Source organism: Lipophrys pholis, assembly GCF_963383615.2.
Source record: "Lipophrys pholis genome assembly, chromosome: 19".
NCBI lineage: Eukaryota > Metazoa > Chordata > Actinopteri > Blenniiformes > Blenniidae > Lipophrys > Lipophrys pholis.
In genome coordinates this window covers 6,842,898-6,867,651 of record NC_137647.1, presented here as the reverse complement: position 1 = coordinate 6,867,651, position 24,754 = coordinate 6,842,898, and the positions used below count along the sequence as shown (strand labels likewise).

Here is a 24,754-nt window from a genome sequence, read left to right as displayed (position 1 = left end):
TGGTTTTGCTTCCAGCATGTTCTATGTTTTGTCTCAGATCAGTTTTGTTTTGAGTTCTCTGCATTTTTCTTTTCATCTTCAGATGCTTTTGGTTTCGGTTGTGAACTCCTGGAGTCGTTCAAACTTTGGAAAGGAACCAAAAATGTGACTGTTTAGTCAGTGATTCAGTGTAACAAAAATGTCCAAAGTGTTTATTCGTGTCCTGGCCAGGAATTGGGGAAAATAATTTAGACCTTTTACCCAAATATATAGCACATTGTGCAAATGCTCTAGTAGAAGTGGGAGTTAAAAGCACCTTTCTGTGCAAACTGTTCGGTCTTATTAACGCCAGATGCTGGATGTTAATAGGTCTGTTTCATAAAAAAATAAATAAAAAAAATGTTAGAATAAAGTCTGCTGAGCTCGTTTGACGTTGCACAGCAGGATTTAATTGTTTTTGATGTTCCCAGAAGTGCAGTTGCCCCCCAGTTCAAGTACAACCCCCCCCCCCCCCCCCCCCCCCCAGGAAACACAGGAAATAAACCAGAAACACGCTGTATTCCCGGTATGAGGCTGTAAGTTACCCTAATGTATTTTTTTTCCCCCTCCGTGTTGATATTCCTGTGAAGGCGCACTGATCTTCTTACTGGCACGTTCGGTGAGTCACGCGTGACTCATCGCACGTGGGAGGGAGCGAGCTGTGATCCGTCCGCCGTGTTATTGTCGACTCTCTCTCCACTCCGACCGGCACGCGGTGCTGGTATCCGGGCAGATAAGGAGTCATGTGATTGGACGTGTCTCCTCTCCGGATCGCAGCGGCGGGTCGGCCTCCCGCTTACGGGAAGAGCGTGGCGCCGGGCCGGGCCGGGCCGGGCCGGGATGCGTGGCGGCCCGCAGCGCCCCGCGGGGCGGCCGCGTCCTGCGGGAGCGCCGTGAAGGAGAGCAGCACCTTCACGGGAACAGAGCGATTAGATCACCGCAGAAATTACTGGAACACCGTAATGCACATCCTGAATTATTGAGGAAATAAAGACATCCTTACCGTCCCCCTATAAAGCTCCCCGCGGAAGATTAACCCCTTGTGGTGCAGCTTGGAGTTTCATACTAAAAATATTTGACACTGAGTTCAATTGACCATAATTACACAATTTCCTGGTTAGATCACACAGATCACTGGGGTTTAAACTCTTTTTGATCCACATGCATCCCAATTCAATGGATGTCTGTGTGGAGTTTGCATGTTTCCTCCCATAATCTGAGCCTGTGTCCACATAAACAAAACAGGCTGTTATTTTTCTCCCTTTCATTTTTAAAAAGTTTCCCTTCCACATGGCATCAGTGCAGGAAATATCTGCATCTACTCTAAAATGACTCAAAACGATGTAGCACATATGCCAGGACTATAGGTGGCGCTGTAACTGCCACAGAAATACACCAAAAAGGAAGAAGGCCATTTCTCAATTCCAAGTATGCAAGTACGTAGTCCCGTACTTGGTCAGTATACGTACTTTCACCTGAACTAAACTGTCTGCACGGTGTGAATCTAAGTGTGTAGTTGCCTTGTCCCTGTGATGGACTGGTCAGATTGTACGCCGTGCTTGTTCCACTTGTTTGACACCTCTAGTTCAAGACTGTTGAGCCCCAAAGCTGTGATATAATATGATGCAACAAACACTAAATACTATCGGGACCTTTATTTTTCGTCATTGCCATGTACACAGAGCACCTTTTTCCCACAGCGTTTACCATACATATAATCTGACAGACATCTTTAATTCACGATTACAGTTCGGAAAGAAATGAGAAGATATCGGAAAGTTACCAGGCTGGGTCGTCTGCCTGATGAAGGGTTGAAGGAGCAGATGTGTAAGTTAAAGGGGCCTGATTAACAGCAGGGGTGGAACCAGACAATGTTTAGAGGCGGGGACTCGCGCTCAGACTGAGTTCATGAAGCTGGGCAAAGTGGAAAATTACAAGTCGGTAAAAAGTCACCAAGTTAGAGAAGAATCAGAGGATATGGGGGGGGGGGGGGTAAAATACAGTCTTTAATTGTTCAGATGGTGTGTTTACTTCTTGCATTGCACCGTTTGGCGGCTCAGACATGTTGATCATTAGACTACATTTGGGGAGCGTGTCCCTCCAAACCACCTGCCGAAAACAAAAAGTCTGTTTGTGACCATGAGTGGGGAATTGTTTAAAGGCCATCGACCCGTGCAAAAACAATTGTTAAACTATCATTTTAATATTGAGATTCCTCTTTTTTTCTCACTGTGGAACTATTCCCGGATGATCTCTGTGGATTCCCAATTGTCTTGTGGGAAGTTCCCAGTTTGACGGCATTCAGGCGTGTTTTTTCCCAATCAAAAATCCTTTTTTTTCCACACTTATTAGTACATCATAAATACCCTGTTAAACATTGAGCCCGATTTCAGTACTTAAAAAGATAATTGCTCTGAAGAATGAATGAACTAGTTGTGTTTTCTGCTCTACAAAGTAAAGCAAGAGTGAAAGTGTGGACGCTCAGATATCAACACCTGCTGAGGATCGGCTGGGAAAATGAGATTTAACAGGACCGCACAGTAATATTGTGACATTCACTGCTGGCTGTAAAGGGACGGGACATAAGTCAAGGAAGTTCGAGGAGAGAGCTTCCTCATTTAGTATTATTCAGCAATAAAAGCGTTTCATTTGCAGATCCCCTTCTTCTCTTAGACCCGGTGAGAAACCATCGCTGCGAAGGCGGGTAATCCTCAACTCTCATCACAAATTCAAACATGGGTCTTTTTGCAGACTGTGGTCATCGCCGATAACTCCAACAACCCTTCTGTGAATAGGAAAAGCGGCGTGAATGGGTCACCTTGAGGCTCGAGGAGTAAGTTCTTATTTTCCCATGAAATAACTTTTAAACACACGGTTTGTACATTATGATAAAAAAAACCAAGAGCAGCTGCTGACACGTGCAGATAACGTGTGTGTTTCCTCAAACAGACACCACATAAGGTGATTGAATAGGTTATGCAAAAGATTACGTAATGCCATATATTGTACACATTGTCCGGATTGTGCACTGCTGTTTATTTATTGAGAGAATCGATGGATCGCCGTGGTAACGGCATCGCTGGGGGTCAAAGGTCAGACGTACGGGGAGGTCAGAGGGGCACAAGTCAGATTACTCTTCAGCCCTAAGCTGCTCATCAACTGTTCCTGCTGTGTCATCATCATCATCATCATCATCACCATCACCATCATCATCATCATCATCATCATCATCATCATCATCATCATCCAGCTTTTCAGTGGTCGTCGTAGAAACAGTTGCCATGACACCCAATGCCCGTAAGTGATGCAAGTGTTCCAGGTGCAGAAAGACAGTACAGTGGACTGTGTGTATGTGTGTGTGTGTGTGTGTGTGTGTGTGTGTGTGTGTGTGTGTGTGTGTGTGTGTGTGTGTGTGTGTGTGTGTGTGTGTGTGTGTGTGTGTGTGTGTGTGTGTGTGTGTGTGTGTGTGTGTGTGTGAAGTTCCAGAGAGTTTTACTGTAAACTGATCCACAGCAGCTTCAATGTAAGATAATAGGAATCTTACACTGGGCCTTTTTCCCTCCAGCAACCCCTCCCTTCCGGGCGGGTGGATGTTCAGGTATGAGTGTTGAAAACTGTGTGTGATCACCACAATAATCAAAGCATCTGGATTCATCTGAACGAGCTTCGACATACCGAAAGTGATAATCTTGACGGACTTTATCTGAGTTGCACTCAGCCGCACATCCAGCTCTCCTCGCTGCAGATAGGTTGCTTAGCATTCAGGATTTAAAATTAAGACTTTCACTCTGCGTTTAGCGGTTCAGTTCCATATTTGGATCAAACACAGTTGGAGGGGTGGACGTCTCCACCACAGAGTGAAGCAGGGCTTTCATTTCCATTGCAGATTCCGATCTTTGCTGGCTTTACTATTGTTACATAAAAACACATTAGCTCATACTCTTCCATGCTCAGGCTGGAGTTTAGGGCTTAAGCCACCTCAGTGTTACCTGTGAAAGGAGCTGTCAGTCATGGTGTGAGGGTATGTTAAGACTGATTGATTCATTCTCTGTGTTAACATTTTAAGGGACGGTTTGACATTTGGGAATTAAATTACATTAACTTCGTGGGGGTGAACTTAAGGTTTATACACAAAATATGATTCAGATGACACAGATGCTATTTCCATAAAAACCATTTATTTAATATGTAGAAACACGTGTTTTACCCTTTAGTTTCTCCACTTTCATGTGTTTTTGCTGAGGTAATCCAGCTGGTTTTTGGGTGTAGGGTTTTTCTTCGCCATTCAAAGGGAAGCCACATGATAACGTTATTGTTTATGTGCAACTTAAAAGCATTGCGGATGAAGTTTTCCCCCAAAACCGTTGCTTCTCAACAAGAGAAAGAATCCAAATGTTTTACAACCAGTCTATAAAGGGTGAGAGCGCGGAGGAAATCACTGGGGCGACGAGGTGGTGATCACAACAGAAATGCCTAAAACAATAAACAAAAAAGCAAATAAATAAATTCACCGGTGTTTCAACTTTCAAAAAACTATTGTCAAATCCTTAACCTTTTCATTTACATCTCAACTTCAATCACACTTTTGACAATCCATCTAGTTCTAATAAGTTCTAATAAGATCACAAGACAAAAAGAGGTAAAAGCTTCTATTTGCTCAAATTCACACCTGTACGCAGATTAAAGTCCCAATAATCCTCAAATATTTTTGACCTGCCTGCCCAGAAGGACACCTGAGCCCAAAAAGTGGTATACAACAGTAATAACCACTACACCAATATGCAGGGCTTTATTAAAAGGCACAATAACTAACTGTAGCTAAAACTACAAGAAACTGTAAAAAAACTAAAACAGTTAGAAAAATAAAATGACAAGATGTTCGAAAAGAAAAAAAAAAAGCTTATTAATGGAAACGAAGCATGCTTAACTGCTTAAAAAATAGTCAAAATTGTTCAATTAAAATGATGAAACTGTTAAAATCGGGTACAAAAACAGCTGAAAATGTATTGAAATGTTTAGTATTCTCAATTCTAATTGACACTTTATAAATGCATCATAAAATATAGTTTTATATCAAAACTTTAGCAGCTGCATTCGCCTCATGTGTTTTGCCACTCCAGTTAAATTTCATTTCGTGGAAAATTACAACAACAAAAAAAAAACAGCCCCTTTGGTCAGAAAGCTTGCAGACCCCTGATTCTAGCCGATAGTAACCTTGTGGTTCCCTCCCCACCCTCCTCTTCTGTCCCCCTTCTGCACTCTGCTCCAATTTGCGTGCGCGGCCCCGCGGGCGCGTGCACGCACATTGGGGGCTCGGCCCTACGCAACGGAAAGGGGGCGCGCCCGCCCGACTTAAAGCCGCGCGCTGTCCAGTGTTGATGTGTCGCAGATTTTAAAAAGTGAGCGAGTCGGACGGCGGAGTTTCTCCGAGAGGGACGCGGCGGAGAAAACAAGTGTTGACACGGGGAGCGAGCACCGGTGCTCACACTTTGACGGCTTTTTCCTCCTCCTCCGTGCGCTTTGAACTATTTTTCATTTTGGAAAAAAAAAAAAATATATATATAAAAATTTTCCTGCACTTCGACACGAGCGAGATCCAGTTTTGCGTCCTCCTCAGTAAGGCTGCGCGCAGCGATGGAGCTGTCATCCATTGGAGATCAAGTGTTTGCAGTCGAGTCAATAACCAAGAAGAGAGTGAGAAAGGTGAGACGCACACTTCATATATAACTGACATAACTTATTTTTCCGCGTGTTTTGTGCGTTGTTGTTGTTGTTTTTCTGTGTTTTGTTTTTCACGCGCCGTACTCCGTGTTCGATATCTCCTCTCCTCGCGCACCACAAAACTAGGCTACGCAGTTTCCCTACACTTTACGCATAAAAAAAAAAATCGCCGCTTGTTGGGATTAAATTCTGCAACTGCGCCAAAGTTTCGCGTTGTTTTTGTCTCTGCGGGGCCGCATCCTGTCACCTTCCCGAGCTGCTGCTGCAGCGTGTTTTGGAAGGAACCTACGCAGTTGTAGTAAAAAAAAAAAAAAAAAAAAATAGAAAAGGAGGGGGTGTGTGTGTGTATCCTGAAAATGGACTCAATGTGCGGGGAGCTGCGCAGTTTATTTGGGCTACACCAGCGAGTGGAACAGCGGCTCAGTATCCGGGTGAAACTGCTGCGTAATGTCATCGACTGCTGCGTGATGGTGACCCATTGATTTACAGTGCGGGAGGAGGAGGGGGGGGGGGGGGGGGGGTGTTGTGGACGCATGTGTAGATTTTATATCATGTAGAATAAACTGAAAAGTGAGCTGATCATCATCTTTTAAATATCTCAAAGTTTAACTTATAATTTGACCGCACGTGTGCGTATTGGACATCTCTCCTCTTCATTACGCACTGTGCGTTTTTTGGTTTTTTTTTCTCCCCGCCGGTGGTGACGCTGATGATTGTTTTCGGGAGCGGGGAGTCATTGGCGTTGCGCAACACCACGTTGTTTACATGTTCTCCGCGGCCCCACCTATCCGAGTCGCCGGTGTAATGTTCTAGAAAGAGCCGTGCGGCGTGGAATACAGCAGCCGGCTTTGCGTGGCCATGTGCAGTCAGTCACGTCATCTGCAAGAGAGAGAGAGGAGGAGAGAGAGAGAGGAGGAGGAGAGAAAGAGGAGAGAGAGCTGCTGTTTGGAGGCCACCCAGCTCCACTGTCATTGACGTCATTCCAAAGAATAACACAGTTTGAAAGAGAGAAAAATGTCCACGACCCTCCCTCACGCCTTCCCCGCTCTCCACACTATTTAAAGTGACAGTCCTGCTTTTAGTTGGGGTTGTTTCTGTTGTGGCACGTTCAAAGGGCAGCTTGTGGGGAATGAGTTGGACTGTATCCCTGGTTCCTCGGTGGTGACCCACCCTCCTCTGTCTCTCTCTCCGCAGGGTAATGTGGAGTATCTCCTGAAATGGCAGGGATGGCCCCCAAAGTGAGTAACACTTGAGTCATCACGAGGTGACCTCATCCACTCTTCAATATATACTTAGCTGCTGGTATACAGCGCTGCTGCTGATGCTCAAGCACCATGTCCAGATAGATGGATAGATAGAGGCTTATCTGAATGTGTTTGTGCTGGCAGGTACAGTACCTGGGAACCGGAGGACAATATTCTGGACCCCCGCCTGGTCCTGGCCTACGAAGAGAAGTGAGTAATAGTAGGAAGTGTTTTATGCACGCAGAGCACTTTAAAAAAACAAAAAAACAACAGCAGCTAATCTTTGTGTTCTCTTGCCCACGCTTTCTCTTTGTCGCTTTGTCTCTGACCTCCTGTCTTCCTCTCTCTCTATCTTTCTCTCTCTCTCGCTCTCTCTCGCTCTCTCTCTCTCTCCCAGTCAGGAGAAGATCAGAGCTCTGGCCTATCGCAAAAAAGGTCTGAGACCCAGGAGGCTCGTCCTGCGGGTACGAACTTTACTCTTCCTCTTGCCTTGTGATCCTTTGTTGTAGCTCACTTCATTAATCCTGAGTGCTGGCTTGGCTTAATTGTTTAAAGGCTGTACAATATTTACTGATGCTGTGTGAAGTATTCCAAAATTATTGGATTACATTAGATTCTTTCTAAAGAATAAACTCCTGAAAACTGAACATATATATATATATATATATATATATATATATATATATATATATATATATATATAAATAAAACATGAAGTCTTGTTTTTTCTAAATAGAACTTTAAGATGCTCTTTCTTTACTAAGGATGAGAATTCCACTTATTTTCAGAGTGTGAGGTGAGTTTAAAGAGTTCATGTACCTCCAGTGTCTGGCTCAAGTACAAAGTAGCTTGAATTCAGGTGGAGTTTGAAGAATCCAGGCGATTGAATTTAGTTTGAGGAAAACTGTGTCCACTCTTTTTAAAGTACTCTGGTCTATTTCAAGAATCAAAGTGTATTTTAAAGGTGAAAAAGTTCATGTGGTGAGTCCAGGTCGGCTTTAAAGACCCCAGGAGTCGCGTAAAGAAAACGTCCTGTGAAGAGTCCTGAATCTTAAAAACTCTAGTTGTGGTTTAACACGTCTGGATTTAGTTTAGAGAGTCTGGGTCTGTTTTCCTTTTTTCTCTCTGACACGATGTCAAAGGGTTAAGGCCGTGGCTGCGCCTTTCGCCAATATTCGTTAAGATACCGCCACGTGACGTAATTGGCTGATCGTGCGTTGTGGAATATTTGACGGGGTGTTCTGGAATGACGGACGCTCGGTGTCCTCCGAGTGGAGAGACTGACGTTAGGCTGCAGCCGCGGTCGTCACTAATCCGTCGCACTACGCCGGCCGTCTGTGAGCGCGTGTCAGACCTCAGCGTGCCGGTGGAGCAGCGTGTCACACTTTATTGTAGTTTGATGATGTCAGCGTTTCTTTGTTTTACCTTGGCGTGAGACGATTCAGAGGGGCGGGCTGCGAGGACTGCCGAGTCGTGGTCTTCATCAGCATTTCCAACCGTTCCGGAAAAATAGACTCTCTGTTTCCTCAAAAGGTCAACAAGTGAAATTTAAGTTCCATAATGTCATATTTCCCTGTGCCTTCGGGGGGCAGCGTTCTCTCCTGCTCTCGCTTTACTTTTTTGTAGTTTTTTCCAACATTCCTGAACCAAAAATGAGATCAGCTTGAACTTAATGGTCATTATTATGCTTATTATTGTTGGGGCTGCGCAGGGGTTCTATTGGGATGCAGGGTTTGCGTGTTCTTCCTCTGCATGAGAGGGGTTTTTCTTCTCAAGGTTCTTCAAAAACTTGAATTAGAATCTAAATGTTGATTTTAAATTGCGTGTTGAACTGTCTCACTCTGTACATTTCCTTCACACACGGCCAACTGAGATCAGCTCTGAATTTGATAAACTGATGCCAAACATGGTTTTATTATTTAAGATTGTTCAAATATGTTCTTTGGCATGAAATGTTCCCAAGGAACCAGCACTTGCGAAAGAATACCAATTTGTTTCCTCACATGTTTTAATTGATCATTTTTAATAATTCTTCTTTCATATTTTTCTTGATAATTAACCCTCTGATGTAACTTTTATCCTTTTCGGCTCATTAACATTAACACAATTTTCTTCTGGTGTGACCAACTTAAGACTCACAACACCACCTTGTGGCAGAAAGTGGTTTTACAGGATTTAGTTCCAATTATATCATGGCTTGTTTTGTTTTATTGTTCGGGGTCTCTGGACTAATTGTGAATATTTGCAGCCAGAAATCTTGAATGCAGCTTATCCTGAAGAATAATCTCGGCGGAATCACCGATGTGTTATTTCTTTATCTCTGAAAGCAGTTTTTACATCCCGAGCATCATTTATCTGGTACACTAATCACCAGTAGAAGTGGTGAAACGTCCTTTCATCCATTACAATGACCTCCTTTTAAATATGTGAGCACACGACACTGGAAGTCGATGTAACTTCGTGTATTTCTGATGATCCAGTTTCAAGGAGAAACGAGATCACGAGTATTATTGGTCCTTCACTTTTCTTTTCTTTTGTTTTTAGATTCATACCTGCAGCAGAGTCGCAGCTTGCAGTACTAATAATAGCCTCAGTAGACCAGAATGCATTGCAGTGCAGCTGAAAGACGCGTTTTTGAGGAAGAGGTGTGACTCTGAAGGACACTCTCTCTCTCTCTCTCTCTCTCTCTCTCTCTCTCTCTCTCTCTCATACTGTGTTCCTATCACTTTCACTCCTCCACTAACGTCCTCTCATGGCCGGTTCAAACGCCCGCAGGGCTTCGGTGACAGGGATTCTGGGTGCAGGTGGACGGGGCGTGTTGTTTCAAGGGGGGAAAATCACAACTGTCACATTACGAGTTGAAACCGGCAGCAATGGCCTCTTTCTAACATGCTGAATCAGCATTAAGTTTCTGCCGAAGATTTCGACTTCTATGTATTTTAATTGTTGTTTGGTTTTTTTAAGAGAAGCTCTGTAATGTTTCAGACGAGCTGATTTGTTTTTGGAACAAATGTGTGAGGAAATTGAATTTGTCGGGACTCATTTCGGTGGCTTATTAATACACATTTGTGGCGCTGATGAGTATTTACAGCAGCAGGATGGTGTTCGTGAGACTCTGCGTGAATTACAGTGTTTGTGTTGATCGTAATGAGGAACGTGTCGGAGAACAATGTGGCCCCGCTGATTATTTCTCCGCCACACCGCATATTAAACCTGTTTCCCAAACCAATTCTCCTAATTATGCTCAGGTACACTTTGTATTTAGGGCTAAATATCATCCTGATGACTTCCTCAACGTGCTGCTGTCAGCGTTTAGCTCAGAGTCAAAGTGCAGCTTCACAGAGCAGTTTAGTCTTTTATTAACCCTTCACAGTGCTCATGTTATTAGTGTATCTAATTAAGCCTTCTTTGCTTTTTATTTGTCAATGAGTGTAGAAACTGGGCACAGATTTAATAATTTATAGCCTAAAATTGTTTGAAAAATACAAGTTGCAAAATCCAGTTTGAAAAGTGCCATTACCTCAGTGTGTGTTGTGATATTCACAAGAAAAGTAGTTTGAATAAATCTTCACTTGTGGATGAGGTGAATGTACCTTTAGCTTACCAGAGCAAAGCACCAAAACAGTGTGAAAGTTATCGTGGCAAGTTTAAAGCAGAAATGCATCGTCAAATCCACGTATTTAACTTATTGCTCGCGGGGAGGAAATATGGAGGTATCGAACTGACTCACTTGGCAGCTGAAGGGTTAACGGCTTTTGACAACAGTGAAGCTCTGCAGCACAGGCGGAGGACTTGTCCGGCCACACAGGGAACAAGAAATTTAATTTACTGACAGTTTCATGTGTTTATAGGAAGACATGTACGGAGTGTCACAGAGCCTTGATGTTGGTCGTCCAGTTGATGTAACTCAGATACAGAAATGTTTCTTTTATTTTCTTTTTTATATTTGAATGAGCGTGGTTATCCTCCACTCAGTGGCCTCTCACCTTCACTGCCCCACAGAACATCTTCGCCATGGACCTCCGCAGCGCCAACAAGGAGGCGGAGAAGCCGCCGCCTCGCCTGCGGCTCTCCCTGACCCGATCCATGAGCACAGACGTGGACCAGGTGGAGCGGAGCCGCATCTACCGCCGCCCGCCCCGGAGGAGGAGCCGGCAGAGGGTGACCCGGGGGCCGCCGGAGGGCCCCGCCGGCAAACCCATCCGCCCGCAGAGGAAGAAGGTGGAGGAGCCCATGGAGGAGGAGGTGGAGGAGGAGGAAGAGTGGGGGGTCACGAGCGAAGAAGACAAGCAGGAATCTGAAAGCACCATCGGGGAGATATGTGCGGACAGCGTTTACGGTTGGTTTGACAGTCTGTCCCTCCACGTTCAGAAGTTTTACCTTTTGATGTTTGGGAATGAAGATGATTGGCTGTTCTCTCTCTCAGGCATGTCGGAGTGCAGCTCGCCTCCCCTGCTGGAGCGCCAGGACCTGGAGATCGAGGTGGAGGAGAAGGTGGCGGCCGAGCTGATCGCTGCCCCAACAGAGATATGGACTGACGGCGAGTGTGGCGTGACGTCGGACACGGGACACAAAGAGACAGTTGCGTGCGACCAATCACAGGACAGCGCCTCTGCGTGCGGGGACAGAGCGGGAGACGAGGCGTCTGTGTGCGACAGGTCAGACTGGGACGGCGTGGAATCCTGGTCGGACCGTCCCAGCGTGGAGGGCGACTTCTGTCCGGAGAGCAAGACGACTTCGGTGATCGTGAGCATCCGGGGGGACAGGGAGGCGGCGGCGGGCGACGACACCAGCACCGCCACCGCCGTCAGCTCTTCTGACGAAGCGAGGAAGGAGGCGGCGAGAGGCGACAATCAGGGCGTTAACGCGGTGGAGCCGAGCAGTCAGACCGAAGCAAAGCGTCCCGGGAAGGTGATCATGACCGATGTGACTATAAACTCTCTGACGGTGACTTTCAAAGAGGCTACGGTGGCTGAAGGCTTCTTTAGGGGCTACTGAGCGAGCGAGCGAGAGAGCGAGAGAGAGAGAGAGAGAGAGGTTGAAGCACCCATAATTAGACTTGCCACTCATTTTGTACGTGTAAATACTCGTGTATGTAATATATTTTCACATGTTTACAAATCTACACTCATTTCCTACTGAGTTCAATGAAGACATTATTGCCTTTGAATTAAAAATGAGTGGTAATTTTATCATTGTGGCTCATTTATTAGGTGTGATAGGAAGCCCGAGGCCCTGACGATGTGCCCAGATTATTCATTTTGTGACGCAGCAGACCAAATGGATCTGGGAGGCAGGTTTCATTCCAGGGGCCGCCGGGTTTACTGAGAGCAGGAGACAGATGGTGAGGCGGCAGCCGAAAGCGATCCACTTCACATAACTACTTCGATGCAGCTACTTTTTTCCAGTCGTCCTCAGTGCTTTCCAGCAAGACGTCGGTCTCACACTCAGATCTGTTCTCGGGGCCTGTTTAAGTCGCTCCTCTTTCTTACCAATACTGTTTTTTGTAAAGACTTTGCTTTCTCTTTCTTTCCTCTATGCTGTTAGTTTTTTCTTTCTTTCTTTCTTTCTTCCTTTTTCCACTATTCGCACAGAGCCAGCCCGCATGCCCTGTCAGTCTGTGCCGCACACGCACACAGCTCCGTCCCGTTGCTTTGGTGAAGGAGGTTTATTTCTGTCACAAAAGAAATAAGACAAAGAGAATTAATGCCTGCCGCTTAAGATGAAGTTCTGCATTTCAAGGAGGACGGATGCACAAAAAAGAAATGCACTGTTGTGTTTGCCGTCTGTCTGTCCCGTAACTTTTCAAGTATGAAATGCTCCCTGGTTCTATTTTTGTAATACCAATTGATAGTCCACTCTTTTCTCGACGCTTTGTGTATATCAAAAGAGACGATATCAGTTTACACCGCCGCTCTGTAGGTAACGTGCAAATGGCTGCAGATGTGCATTAGATCAGACTATAGTGAGCTATTATTTATTGCATGTCACTTGTATAAGCTAATCTTAACTTATGTCACTTGAAGTGTCTGAATCTCTCTGATGAACTGTCAAACATGTCTTCTCTTGGAAAGAAAACTTTTTTTTTTTTTTTTGACTACGTTTCCAATAAATGTGTACTAAAAGAAATATGTCATGGAGTATATTTATCATTGAATAAACAAAAAATCGCAGCTACATGATGCGGATTGCAGTGATAGAATTAGTCTGTTCTTACTGTCACAGTAGGAAACGCTCCATGTAGGCGGCCAAATGTTTGGGTTTCTTTTTTTTTTTTTTTTAAACAATGAAAAATAAGTTTGGAGGTAAGTGACCTGAATCTACAGGTGAAATGAGACTTTACCGATGAGGGACATTATTATAAAAAATATATAGTCACACTTGGTGGTGGAGCTTTGATAAGTAAATAGACTCACACTTAGCCATTCAGGAAAACTCACTGCCAACAAGAAGAGCCGAGTGAAGGACAAACTGGTACCAGGTGACTCTATGCTGCCACCCAGTGTCCAACAGAGGCATCACTTCAATTTTATGTAATAATCTCTTTAAAGGGTTCATATTACACAATATTTTTTAACAATTTCAAATAGGTGTCAGAGGTCCAACAACATTGTATTCAAAGTAAATTGCCCCAAATCCAACTGTAGTCCTGAATTTCAGCCAGTCTAAAAGTCCCTCTGGTGTCTCTGCTGAGAACAGTCTGTTTCTGTGTCTGTACCTGTGAATGCTCATGAGATGTGTCTGTCCACAGTCTTCCGGTGGCGTTTGTGAGGAGAAAAGATGGCGCATACTCGTAATTTTAGAGGGCAGAGCTCAGCTACCTGTGGGAAGGTCAAAGTGAGTATCCACTACCAGAGCGAGTGGTTGTTTCCCCGCATGACATCATGAAGGGAAAAGCTCTGATTTGCCTGCATGAGCTAAAAAGTAGAGCAAGCAAGTCATGGAGAGGACAGACTTTCTTCACTTCTGGAGCCTCATACACAGGGCATTGACACATATTACTGTCAGAAAAGCATTAGAAAGTGAATTTTGCATTATATGGGACCTTCAAGGCAAACCTGTGCATCATCAGGCTGAAACTTGGAAAAAATTTTATCATAATTTTCTAAAACTCAAGTCGACTTACGTCTCAGTCCTCCATAGTGGGGCTAATGTTTCATGACGATGAGTTGCCCACCCTTGCTTTAAGGTGTGGGCTGCTACAGTTCTTTAACAAATATTCCTCATATACATCATATTTGTAACACACAGGAAGTAATCCAATAAGTTTGAGCTGTTGTATTTTCTAACTACTTAATTATGCTTTAATATTGCTGGGAAACACAAAACATCCAGAGAAATTCTCGTCAGTGAATCACGAGGACGGGGAATCATCACTTTCCTCTCTTGCCACCAATTTTTCAAAACGTATTTTGTATATTTTGTCCACCTTGCAAGGTATTGCAGTTTACATATGGTTTATAAAACGTCAGAATTTACAGATTCCTTCAAGGAAAGATGTTCCAATCCGTATCTGTAACGAAGACGAGTGACTGTGTGGAACCTTTGGATCTGATCCCTCTGCTCCTGTACTGAATATTACGATACTAAGTTTGGCCACGAGATGGCGCATTGCCCTCAGGGAAAGCGAAATGCTGCGAGTGACGCAGTTTAACGGTGTGATTCAGCTCAGTGTGCAGAGGAGGGAAAGCAGGGATCCACCTTAGAGGCGATGATGAGCTGGAAAAGGAAACGTTATCCTGTAAATTCACAAGATCGTGCTCAGAGGTCCGCACAAGGCTCTCCTGTGTGAGTGAAGCTCCGACTGATAAGAAGCAGCCGATGGAGCTCCGGTGCATCTTTTAGATTTTAGAAGGTCACGGAGGCCTGTGCAGAACTATGGAGTTGAGGTGGTAAACCCTTCTGTGGGGTTAAAATCTCTCCTGATGATGTTTAATTTGTAAACCTCTAGAATACGCACAGCATCAAAAAAAGATGTAGATAATGGGATGTTTACATATTTAATTTCTTTCTCCTAGTGCAAAATTATTTCAATAACTGACTGAAATCTATACTTAAAAATGGGATTATGCTTATTTTATTAACCCCTGTTGTGAAAAACAGGAAACTATGCTTCTTTTATGCTTTAATGTGGCTTTCGCTTACCTTGTGTCATACTAATTTTATTGTGTTTAGTGATTATGGCAGATCCATTTATAAGAGATTTCCGAGTTAAAAAGGTTGCCGACGCCTGTTTTATCCATACATTTTTGACATCTCTACTTTATTCACAATATTAACAATATCCCTTGTGTTTCTATTGGGATTTCAACAAGTGTTTTATCTGACTTCCATAGAGAGCGAAACTCAATTCATGCTTCTCTTGTGTTTTTTTCTGCACATGTCTGCATCTTGCTGTCATTTTCATTCTCTCAAACTCTTAACTGGACACGTGGGATATGACAGCGCAGACTGACCTGCGGAGCAGATTTGAAATATTTATTGCTCTGTCATTTGCCAGCGCGCGTTGTAACGTCGGTAGTTCTGCCTGGGCCTGATCGTGTAGTGATGTGTCTCCCAGCCATCTGATTGGTGAGCAGCGGAGCTCTTGGCTCTGGAGAGGTTTAGTCACACAGCCGAGGTTACCATGGTGATCAGTCCAGAAAAAAAGATAAATAAATAAAGTGAGCCTGCTTCGTGATGCTGGGAGAAAAAAAAACAAAAAAAAAACGCGAGTATAAATATTGCCTGAGAGCATCACTAATGCATCAGAAATCAAAAAGTGCAACTGCAACGCGGGAGTTGCCACAGATCTTCAAATTCCTGTTTCAACAGTGATGTTATGACAAAGTTCCAGTCATAAAATAGTAAAGATGCCTTCTGGATGTGGAGCCTAGAGGAAAAAAAGTAAAAAGAATTAAAATTTACATGTAAACGTTCAACTTGATCAGGAGCAAACGTTAATCCAGACACGGGAGACATGACAGTGGTGTCCAACACATACAGCCTAATTTCATCTTGAACAGGCTGGACCAGTAGAATAGAACCATAATAATCTTTGGAATTAATCTTTAAAGGTTTTTCTTTGTTGTGGCGCAACGTCTATATCTTCATAAAAAACCAAGCAATTGCTCTGGAAAATGACTACAATCTCAATATAAAGTCAATTTTAAAGATGCTTTCTGGTGCAAAAGACAGTGAAACATACTTTTATAATTGTTGGATTAGGCTGTTTTTACAACCCGTCCCCGACGGCATGGCTTTGAGTCTAATATGAGGTTTTCTAAGCTCAGGTCGCAGTGTTGTTTCCGCTACTCTTAAGAAATTGTAAAAAAAAAAAAAAAAAAAGAGAAGAAAGATAAAACCAGGATAAACAGAGAATGTAAAATGGATTAAAAATAAACTGCCTTAATGGTTAAATCCACTAATAATGGCCAAAATGACGTCATTAAAAAGTTACTAAACGCAACGAAAGATGAAGTCTTATGTGTTACAGTCTCATTATTTCAAAGACTCCAAACAAATGTTCATTTTCTGGAAAGTGGCTGATTTGGTCCTGAAAGTTGCAGATCCCTGAAGTAATCTATTAAAACCTTCGACCAACAAAGATCCTATGATTCAACAAACCTAGAGACCGTTACAGGTATTCCAGAAGCTTTGTAAAAAACAGCCACATGAAGGACGGATTTATTATTGGTAATTTTAATTTTTATTATAAAAAAACAAAACAAAAAAAAACAAAAAAAAAAAACAGTATTTGAGTCCACAGTTTGTGTTTCCTTTGTACAGTAAAAAATATTAAATTAAACTCCCAAAGTTCTTAGCAGAAAGATAAAGAGGATGGAGTATGTGTGTGTGTGTGGGGGGGAGGGGTAGTTCAACATCCGGCCCCTCCAGAGGACGGTTGTGGGGGGGGGGTTAAAGTCCATGGGAAGCAGCAAAGGGGACGAGGAAGAAAGACCGCTCACATCGCTTCGTTTCTCCTCATTTCTGTGCAACACAGTTCATTTGGATCATTATCCTCCGTTTACTCCAAACAGCAGAATCCTAAAAACACTAGGAGGAGCCCACCCCACCCCTTTTTTTTTTTTTTGTCTTCTTTTTTTTCCATTTTTGTTTCAACTTCACATCCCAGCCCATGTACTCAAAATGTTACAGGCACACAGGTATGCACCGCCCCTCCCCAAGCCTCCACCGCTCCGTACTGAGTGTCTGTATTAAGGAAGGAGTGCACACACATTCGAGGGAGAGGGCTTGCATGTTTTGCGAGGGTGGGTGGGCGGGGGCGTCTCCTCTTACAAACATGGCTGATGTCCCATGCAAGAAGTCGGCCGGGATGTCAAAACGGGTCTTTAAATTTGAAGCGAGACCCTCGAGGCAAATGCAATGGAAACACTGACGCGACTTCCCACCTGGACAGACTCAACTAAAGACATCTAAAGTGAAATGACATATTCACTAACACCCCCCCCCCCCCCCCGGATCTTAACAGTCAATAACAAAAATAGATTTCTATTCGAATTGTAGCAGTCATCGGGGTACGTAACGCCGTCCTAACGCCCCGAAATAAAACAATAAATAAAGCAAACATCTGAAAGAGGAAGATATGCATCGTGTTTGGACTTTACACTGATAATAATCCACATCACTCTGTAAAACAGGAACCGACGGACTGAATGATGCGCAACCAAACCCATAAAAAAGTTCTTTGCATTAAATCACTTTCTCTTTAATTCTTGACCACTTTTTAAAATCTTAAAAACATTTCTTAAAAAAAGGCAAGTACTTCTATTCAGGCCCTCCCCCCACCCTCGAACCCCACCACCCCCCAAAAAATATCACCTTTCTAGTATTCTGCAAGAGGTGGAGGTGAAGGGCGGGGCGGCACAAGAGAAACCTGCCGCCCCGCCCCACTTTGTCCACTATTGGCAAAAAAATATATTAACAGCAATAACTTACAATTCATTTATACTAATTCATTTAACGACTGCTTGATTTATTGTTCATTTCCCATAGGAAGTTCAGTTCAATGCATCTTTATTGAAAACATTTTAAATAACATTTAATAATAGTATAAAAAAGGCTAAGTAATAACAATAACACTGTCCTGGGTGAGTGCAGTTTGTGCGAAGAATCACAAAGTTCTACATGATGTCTAACGGGTTGTGATTCATGTTCTGGCCCATGGGGTCCTGACCGCTGCCCCCCGGCCCGTGCAGACCCGCCATGCCACTCAGCTGGGACAGCATGGCGCTCTGGTCCGATCCGAACTGATCTAGAGCGTTCTGCTGCTGCTGGGCGGCTGACTGCTGCTGCTGCTGGGGGGGGACCACCATCCCTGGGTGGTGCTGGTTCAGGTGGCCCGGGTGCGGGGAGCCCGTCTGCATCTGGGGGGAGATGTGATGCGGGGAGGGCTGGGGCTGCATGCGCGGGGACGGGCTGGAGTGTGGCGGCTGGGACTGCGGCCGCGGCGACGGCTGCGGGGATCGAACCTGGTTGGCCAGCGACGTGGGCAGTGCCTGGCCCTGCAGGTGAGGGTGGGGGGACTGCGCCATCTGCTGCGTCTGCTGGGGGCTCATGGGATTGCTGTGCTGTGCTGGCGACCCCCCGGAGCCCAGGTGCTGCTGCTGTTGCTGCAGTAGCCTCTGATGGAGGGCCTGTTGGAGCAGGGCCTGAGATGACGGAGGTGGGGGGCCGCCTTGCGGGGGCTGGGGGCCTTGAGGTGGCTGCTGAGGACCTCCGACACCCCCGCCACCTGGCCCTGCGTCTCCACCTTGGTGACCAGCCATGTTGTTCTGCTGCTGCATCTGGAGGTGGTGCTGGTGCTGGAGCCTCTGCTGGAGAGCAGCGGTGGCCTGCTGCTGGGCCACCGACACGGGGTAACCTTGGCCCTGTGGGCCGGGAGGCCCCACGGGCTGCTGGGGGGGGGGGCCCTGTCCCACAGTGGGAGGCTGCATCCCAGGCTGTCCCATGAATCCCTGACCCTGCGGAGGCTGCGGCTGCTGGAACTGACCGTGATTCACCATTTGCTGCTGCGGCTGTTGTTGTTGTTGTTGCTGCTGCTGTTGTTGTTGGAAATGTCGTCTCATTAGCAGCTCTCTAAACTGGGGGCCGTTGAGATTTCCCATCTGTGGCCCTTGGCCCTGCATTCCTCGTCCTACCCCTTGTTGCTGTTGCTGCTGCTGCTGCTGTTGTTGTTGTTGCTGCTGCTGCTGCTGGAGAGCTGCAACTTGCTGTTGTTGTAACCCAGTGAGCATCGGCCTCTGCTGCTGCTGTTGCTGCTGCTGCTGCTGCTGCTGTTGCTGCTGCTGCTGCTGCTGTTGCAACTGTTGCTGCTGAAGTTGCTGCTGCTGGAGCTGAGCCATTGTGGCCATGTTGACATTTGTTCCTCCCTGGCCCCCCATGTGCATCCCTGGCTGGCCGGTACCTGCAGCATTCATGTTCACCTGCTGGACCCCTGCTGGGAGGATGTTTCCAACAGGACCCCCAGTGGGACCGGGTCCTCCCGGGACCCCTCCTGGAACTCCTCCTGGTCCACCAGGACCTCCCTGCCCACCTTTGTACTTAGATGCCCTCTGCTTAATAAAAGCAGCCATGAGTTGTGGGTTGGAGCGCAGGATGTTGAGGACTTGCTGTTGTTGAAGTGGTGAACTGGGTGAGCGCAGAGTCCGTAAGAGCTCCTGGAGCGCCGCCTGGGGGATGTTTCCACCGGCAGCGAGTCCTGGAATGCCCGTAACTCCAGGAACAGCTCCACCTGCAACCCCACCACCAGCACCACCTTGCTGCTGCTGCTGTTGTGCCATATTCATCAAGGCAGCGTGGCCCTGAGCTTGTTGGTGCTGCTGCTGCTGCTGTTGCTGTTGCTGTTGCTGATGTTGAGCTGCCATCATGGCGGGATGGCCCATTTGGTTCATCATAGCTTGCCTTTGCTGGGGTGGTATCCCCTGACTTGCCCACTGCTGCTGCTGTTGAGGGTTTTGGAGGGGGGCACCCATCCTCTGCTGCTGAAGCTGCACTTGAGGGAGCTGGCCTTGAGGCAGGTTCCCTTGCTGCTGCTGCTGCATGGGCCCACCAGCACCCACCATCATACCCGGAGGGGCGTTTTGCTGCTGGTCCATGTGGGCCCGAGCAGCAGCCACCGCCGCTTGGGTTTGTGGTGGCATCCCTTGTGGTCCTACCATCCCTCCTGCCCCTGGGTGCCCCATGCCCATCTGCTGAGCTTGCCCCTGTTGGTGGTGAGGGTGAGGAGGCATCAGGCTGGCAGCTGCCTGGGCTGCTTGTCTCTGCAGAGCCATCTTCCTCTGAGCATCAGCCACCTGCTGAATCTTCAGGGCGATCTCTACAGCTGCTGGGGGAGGACCGGAGGGGGACTGCTGCTGCGGAAGAGAAGGCGGACCCTGCGGCTGGTTAGGAAGTTGCTGTCCAGGCATGACGGGACCACCGGGCTGCTGATGGGGAGGCGTCGCTGAGCCCAATACTGGTTTACCCTGGGACTGGTGCATTGGTGAGGAGGCCGGGGGCCTGCCGCCATATGGGGGCAAATTGTTTGGATGCTGTTGGAGCTGCTGAGGGTTGGGTCCAGGTACACTCTGCTGCTGATGCTGCTGCTGATGGTGCTGCTGCTGGACCTGAGGAAGCATTTGCTGCTGATGTTGCGATGAATTCATCATCCCTCCTGCTCCGCCGCCTCCACCAGTCATCTGCTGATACTGGTGATGAAGGGGGTGTTGAGGAGGCATTCCACCTGGCTGCTGCTGCTGTTGTTGTTGTTGCTGCTGTTGCTGCTGCTGCTGCTGCTGCTGCTGCTGTTGCTGCTGCTGCAGCTGCTGCGCTCCAGGTCCAGGACCCATTCCCTGTTGTGGGACTGGAGTCAGGGTTTGGGTTGGGGTTTGTGGGGTTGGGGGTTGGGTTCCAACAGACGTTGGCGTGCTCGGTGCCGTGCTCACGCCGTTTCCTGGGGATGGAAGCCCTACCATCGGTCCTCCCGGTGGTCCTCCAGCTGGCTGCCCCACCCTCTGCATGCTGGCCACCCGCCGCCTCAACATCTGGGCCTGCTGGAGTCTGTGCTGCAGCTGCTGCTGTCGGAGCTTTTGCTTGATGTTCAGACAGAACGGGACGGGACATTTGTTCTCCTGACAGTGCTTGGCGTGGTAGCAGCACAGAGCAATGAGCTGCTTGCAAATGGGACAGCCGCCATTCGTCTTGCGCTTGCAGCCTTTCGTGTGCTGAACGACACGCTTCATCTTCTGGCAGGACGGCAGAGAGCAGTTGGCGTTGCGACACTGGCAGGCGTGGACCAGAGACTGGATGCAGCGCTGGATGCTGAGGCGGCGGGAGTCTCCCGGGCTCTGCGTGGCCGCTGCTGACTGGTTGTTGCTGTCATCGTCCAGACCAAGACCCAGTTTATCCATCTTATGTTCATGACCTTTAGTGTTGTAGCAGGTGATACACAGGTCATAGTCCTGGAAGGAAAAACAAGAGATGGAGCATGTAAATGTGATGGGAAATGTAAATCTAAACCCAGGTTTAACTAAAACTGTTATCCAGTAAAAATGCTACAAATGCTGAATATTCAGCTTCTTCTGTTAAAACTTATCTCACTATAGAACTGCAAGATATCGGGGGACATGCAATAATCTTCAGTATAGCAAATATAAGTCATTTGTGTTTTCTTATATATTAACATTTGATCACTTTGAATTTGCAGATGAACAGAGAGTTAATGTAAAAGACTTATTGAACTGCAATAAATTACGTTTACATGAAGTATATTGCATATGTTGATATTGTGATAAATATTGTGCAATACTTTCTCAGACAATTGTTTTCATGTTTGTTGATTCTGAACTCATTTGTTCTGCTCACCTGGGCAACATAGCAAAAGATCCCCACTAACACAAACTTATAGGACTGTTTACCATTTTCTAACCACGATAAGAACCAAGACTCGGTTTGCTGATCCTCACCTCGCAGACGGTGCAGTGGAAGCGCGTCTCCACGTGGTGTTTACACTCGTTGCAGGTATACACGAAACGGTCCTGGCTCTGGTTGTGAAGCTCCACCAGCATACACATGGAGCTCCACATGGACCTCCTGAGAGAGCTGAACTCCAAGTGCTTGTCCCTCGCCAGGGTCAGAAAGGCGTCGCGGCCGTCCATCAGGTCGCAGGCCATCAGGGGGTCCGGCTCGGTGATGGGAGGCAGCGAGTTGGCGGTCGGGCCAGCGATGAGCCGGATGACAAAGAAGACCTAGAAATGACCGCGGAGAGTTTTACATTTTATGCCAACAGAATTCTGACATTATCGTCCGTCTTTCCGGGTGCAGTGTCACCGTCAGAACGAGTGCAGGATAATCCTGTGACAGACATTCATACCTCCTTATGTTTCTCCATTGTGGCGTAGAGTTTCTGGGAAAGGTCGTTGGAAACGTTGGGCATCCCTGGCTTCTTTTTATTCGCTCGGCTCAAACTGCTCTTGTTCTTGCTTGTTTTCTTGTTGTTCTTCTTTTTGGCATTCTTGCTGTCTCCTTTAGTAGCCTGTGAACGTTTCATCGTGGATTTAGAGCAAACGTCGACACAATAGCTTGAACAACGGACGACTGCACGAGGCGTCCTTAATCTACTCACATCTGTGCTTTCGTTGGAGGTGCTGTTCTCCTCCCTCTTCCTCTCCTCCTCCTCCTGCTCCAGCTCCTTGATGCTCTCCTCCAGCACGTTGGGCCAGAAATCGCCCTCAAAATATGGAAGCTCCTTGGCACTGGTCAGCCGATCTTCAGTCGCCTGCTTGAAGACGTCCTGGAGGGGAAAAGCGGAAGAAGTAATGTTAAAACAGATGAAACTATAGACCGTTTGCTGAATTTTTATTAAATCATCAGCCACAACAACAGAAATACATTACGAGAATTGAAATGAAAGATCTCACACCTTGTAGTCATGGACAATGCGCTCAGAGACGGCCTTGTCCAGCATCTTCTTGTACCACTCCTGAAGGCGTTTTGGCTTTGGGATCTTCTGGTCCATTGGATGACAGTGGAAGATGTAATCGTCCCCTTCACTGGGAGGACAGGCCCAGATGTGACCTGTGGTAAACCTGTCGCAGGGAAACACGCAGTTATATTCACTGCAGCTTCTGAAAGCTCGAGACAAAGTCTAATGAAGAAACAACACTCAAAAAATTGGCTTGCGATAATATCCTTCTGAGGCTGTACAATGTCCAATTGTATTTATTATTTTTTTTTCTTACCCGAGCCTCCTGACATACTCCAGGTAGCCCAGCAAGATCTCATGGTAGACGGCAGTCCTGAGGTGTCGAGGTTTGAAGAAGTGCACGCTGTCCAGGTACGAGATGTACACGCGTCTCTGATTAGGAGGCGGACAGTCTGAGCCGTACTCCTGGACGTGCATCCCGAAAAAACACACGTCCGCTCCGTCGATGTCCTCGAAGGCGAACAAAGCTTTCATCCGGTATGGGAAAGACTCGGCCATCTCTCCGCTGTCCACAAACCTGGACGGAACGGAAAGCAGCAAGGGTGAAGTTAAGACAAGGACGCAGAGACTTTGTGGTGTTGCAACAACTGTGTGCGGTTGTTGCAGCCTCAACACAGATTTTATTGAACATGTTAAATATGTCCTGATGTTCAACTTGCTGGAGTACGTATGTTTTCTCAGTGTGGACTGTGATTAATCGGTCACCAGTTAACACTGAATCAGATGCGTTCCTAAACGACTATCCATTCCAGGAGTGGTTATGTCTGCCAGTGTCTGGCTTCGCTGTAAATTGGAGACGACAGAGGAGGTAATCTCCGGAGCTTCAGGGCAACAGATGCAGAGAACCAACTAATCAATTTTAACTTGTGTGATTAGACTCACACAGACCTTCAAGAAGCTCGACAATATATCTAATAAAATGCCACCATTTTCTCCTGCTAATACAAAAGAAAATGGTGATGTCAGCCGTTTTGGGAGCTTTTTACTCTGTTCTTGAGCATTTTTCTATTTTTGCTACTAAATATTTCCCATTATTTCACCACAAACAAATGATTTAGTAAGTAAGCTCCAAATGTGTGTGTCTGTTTTGCCTAAAACTGAAGAATGACAACCAGGAGTCAGGAGTAACCCTCTTACTTAAGTGACATCCTTTTAATTGAGCATTTCTATAAAATGTGTTTAAAAAAAATTAAGTTTTTTCAGAATCACACACATTTTAGTATTGGTAGCTTAAAATGTTCTCATTTGGATCAATTCGTCACTTGAATTCTGTTACTGGCTACACTAAGTTGTTAGCACATTTTAATAAAAAGAATTGGTACTTGATCGTCTATAGGATGTGACAACCTCAAAAAAGAAAAAAACAGCCATGACTTTCTAAATGCATTGGGTTTGTGATTAGAAACAAACCAATTATTTTGTGAGCATATCTGTTAACATTACTGTGAATATTATAAAATATAAATCATGCAATTTCAAATAAAAAAGCACTACCCATTAAAATGTGAAGCACCACTTTTTGAAATCCCGTCTCATATGTCTGTCCCAAGCCTTTGAATATGTTGAATGTAATTAAAGAAATGTGTTGAGGAATGGAGACTTGGTACCTGGACTTCATGCCCGGCTTCACCTCCACCACCTTGTCTGAGACGTGGACCACACGGATCGTGACCTCGCCCGACTCCGGGTGAGGCTGCCGCTTGAGGTAGTCATTCACTCGCGACTCCAGATAACTCCCCAGCTTAGTCTGAGGAAGTCCTGTGGGAGTAAGAAAACAAAACAAACAGATGAAGACGTGTGGAATACA

At 46.0% G+C, this 24,754-nt stretch overlaps 2 protein-coding genes across 4 annotated transcripts in view; one reads left to right on the top strand and one right to left on the bottom strand.

Annotated features, from left to right (window-relative positions):
* Positions 1–5,398: 5,398 nt before the first annotated feature.
* cbx7a (chromobox homolog 7a) lies at positions 5,399–13,159 on the top strand. 2 transcript variants are annotated; one of them, XM_080487299.1, is made up of 6 exons: positions 5,399–5,721; positions 6,934–6,977; positions 7,128–7,193; positions 7,381–7,447; positions 10,986–11,322; positions 11,410–13,159. In XM_080487299.1, exons 1-6 carry the CDS (start codon positions 5,653–5,655, stop codon positions 11,979–11,981), a joined length of 1,155 nt encoding a protein of 384 aa, XP_080343425.1. In that variant the 5' UTR covers positions 5,399–5,652; the 3' UTR covers positions 11,982–13,159. The 2 variants fall into 2 exon arrangements, with proteins under 2 accessions (XP_080343425.1, XP_080343426.1); XM_080487300.1 differs by lacking the exon at positions 7,381–7,447 and having other exon boundaries at positions 5,401–5,721.
* Positions 13,160–17,079: 3,920 nt separating this feature from the next.
* The window catches only part of ep300b (EP300 lysine acetyltransferase b), a gene marked incomplete at its 5' end in the record, with an annotated part of 31,897 nt that continues 24,222 nt past the window's right edge, over positions 17,080–24,754 (bottom strand). For both annotated transcript variants that reach the window (XM_080488131.1, XM_080488132.1), the window contains 7 exons: positions 17,080–21,424; positions 21,929–22,210; positions 22,336–22,497; positions 22,588–22,755; positions 22,885–23,050; positions 23,204–23,464; positions 24,555–24,705. In XM_080488131.1, coding sequence (XP_080344257.1) covers positions 18,107–21,424; positions 21,929–22,210; positions 22,336–22,497; positions 22,588–22,755; positions 22,885–23,050; positions 23,204–23,464; positions 24,555–24,705 — 4,508 coding nt within the window. In that variant the 3' untranslated portion in view covers positions 17,080–18,106. The remainder of the gene's footprint in view (positions 21,425–21,928; positions 22,211–22,335; positions 22,498–22,587; positions 22,756–22,884; positions 23,051–23,203; positions 23,465–24,554; positions 24,706–24,754) is intronic.

Coding starts and splice junctions, on each gene's coding strand:
- cbx7a (XM_080487299.1), top strand. CDS start 5,653: ATGGAGCTGTCATCCATTGGAGATCAAGTGTTTGCAGTCGAGTCAATA. Junction 5,722..6,933: donor CCAAGAAGAGAGTGAGAAAG/GTGAGACGCACA, acceptor CTCTCTCCGCAG/GGTAATGTGGAGTATCTCCT. Junction 6,978..7,127: donor TGGCAGGGATGGCCCCCAAA/GTGAGTAACACT, acceptor TTGTGCTGGCAG/GTACAGTACCTGGGAACCGG.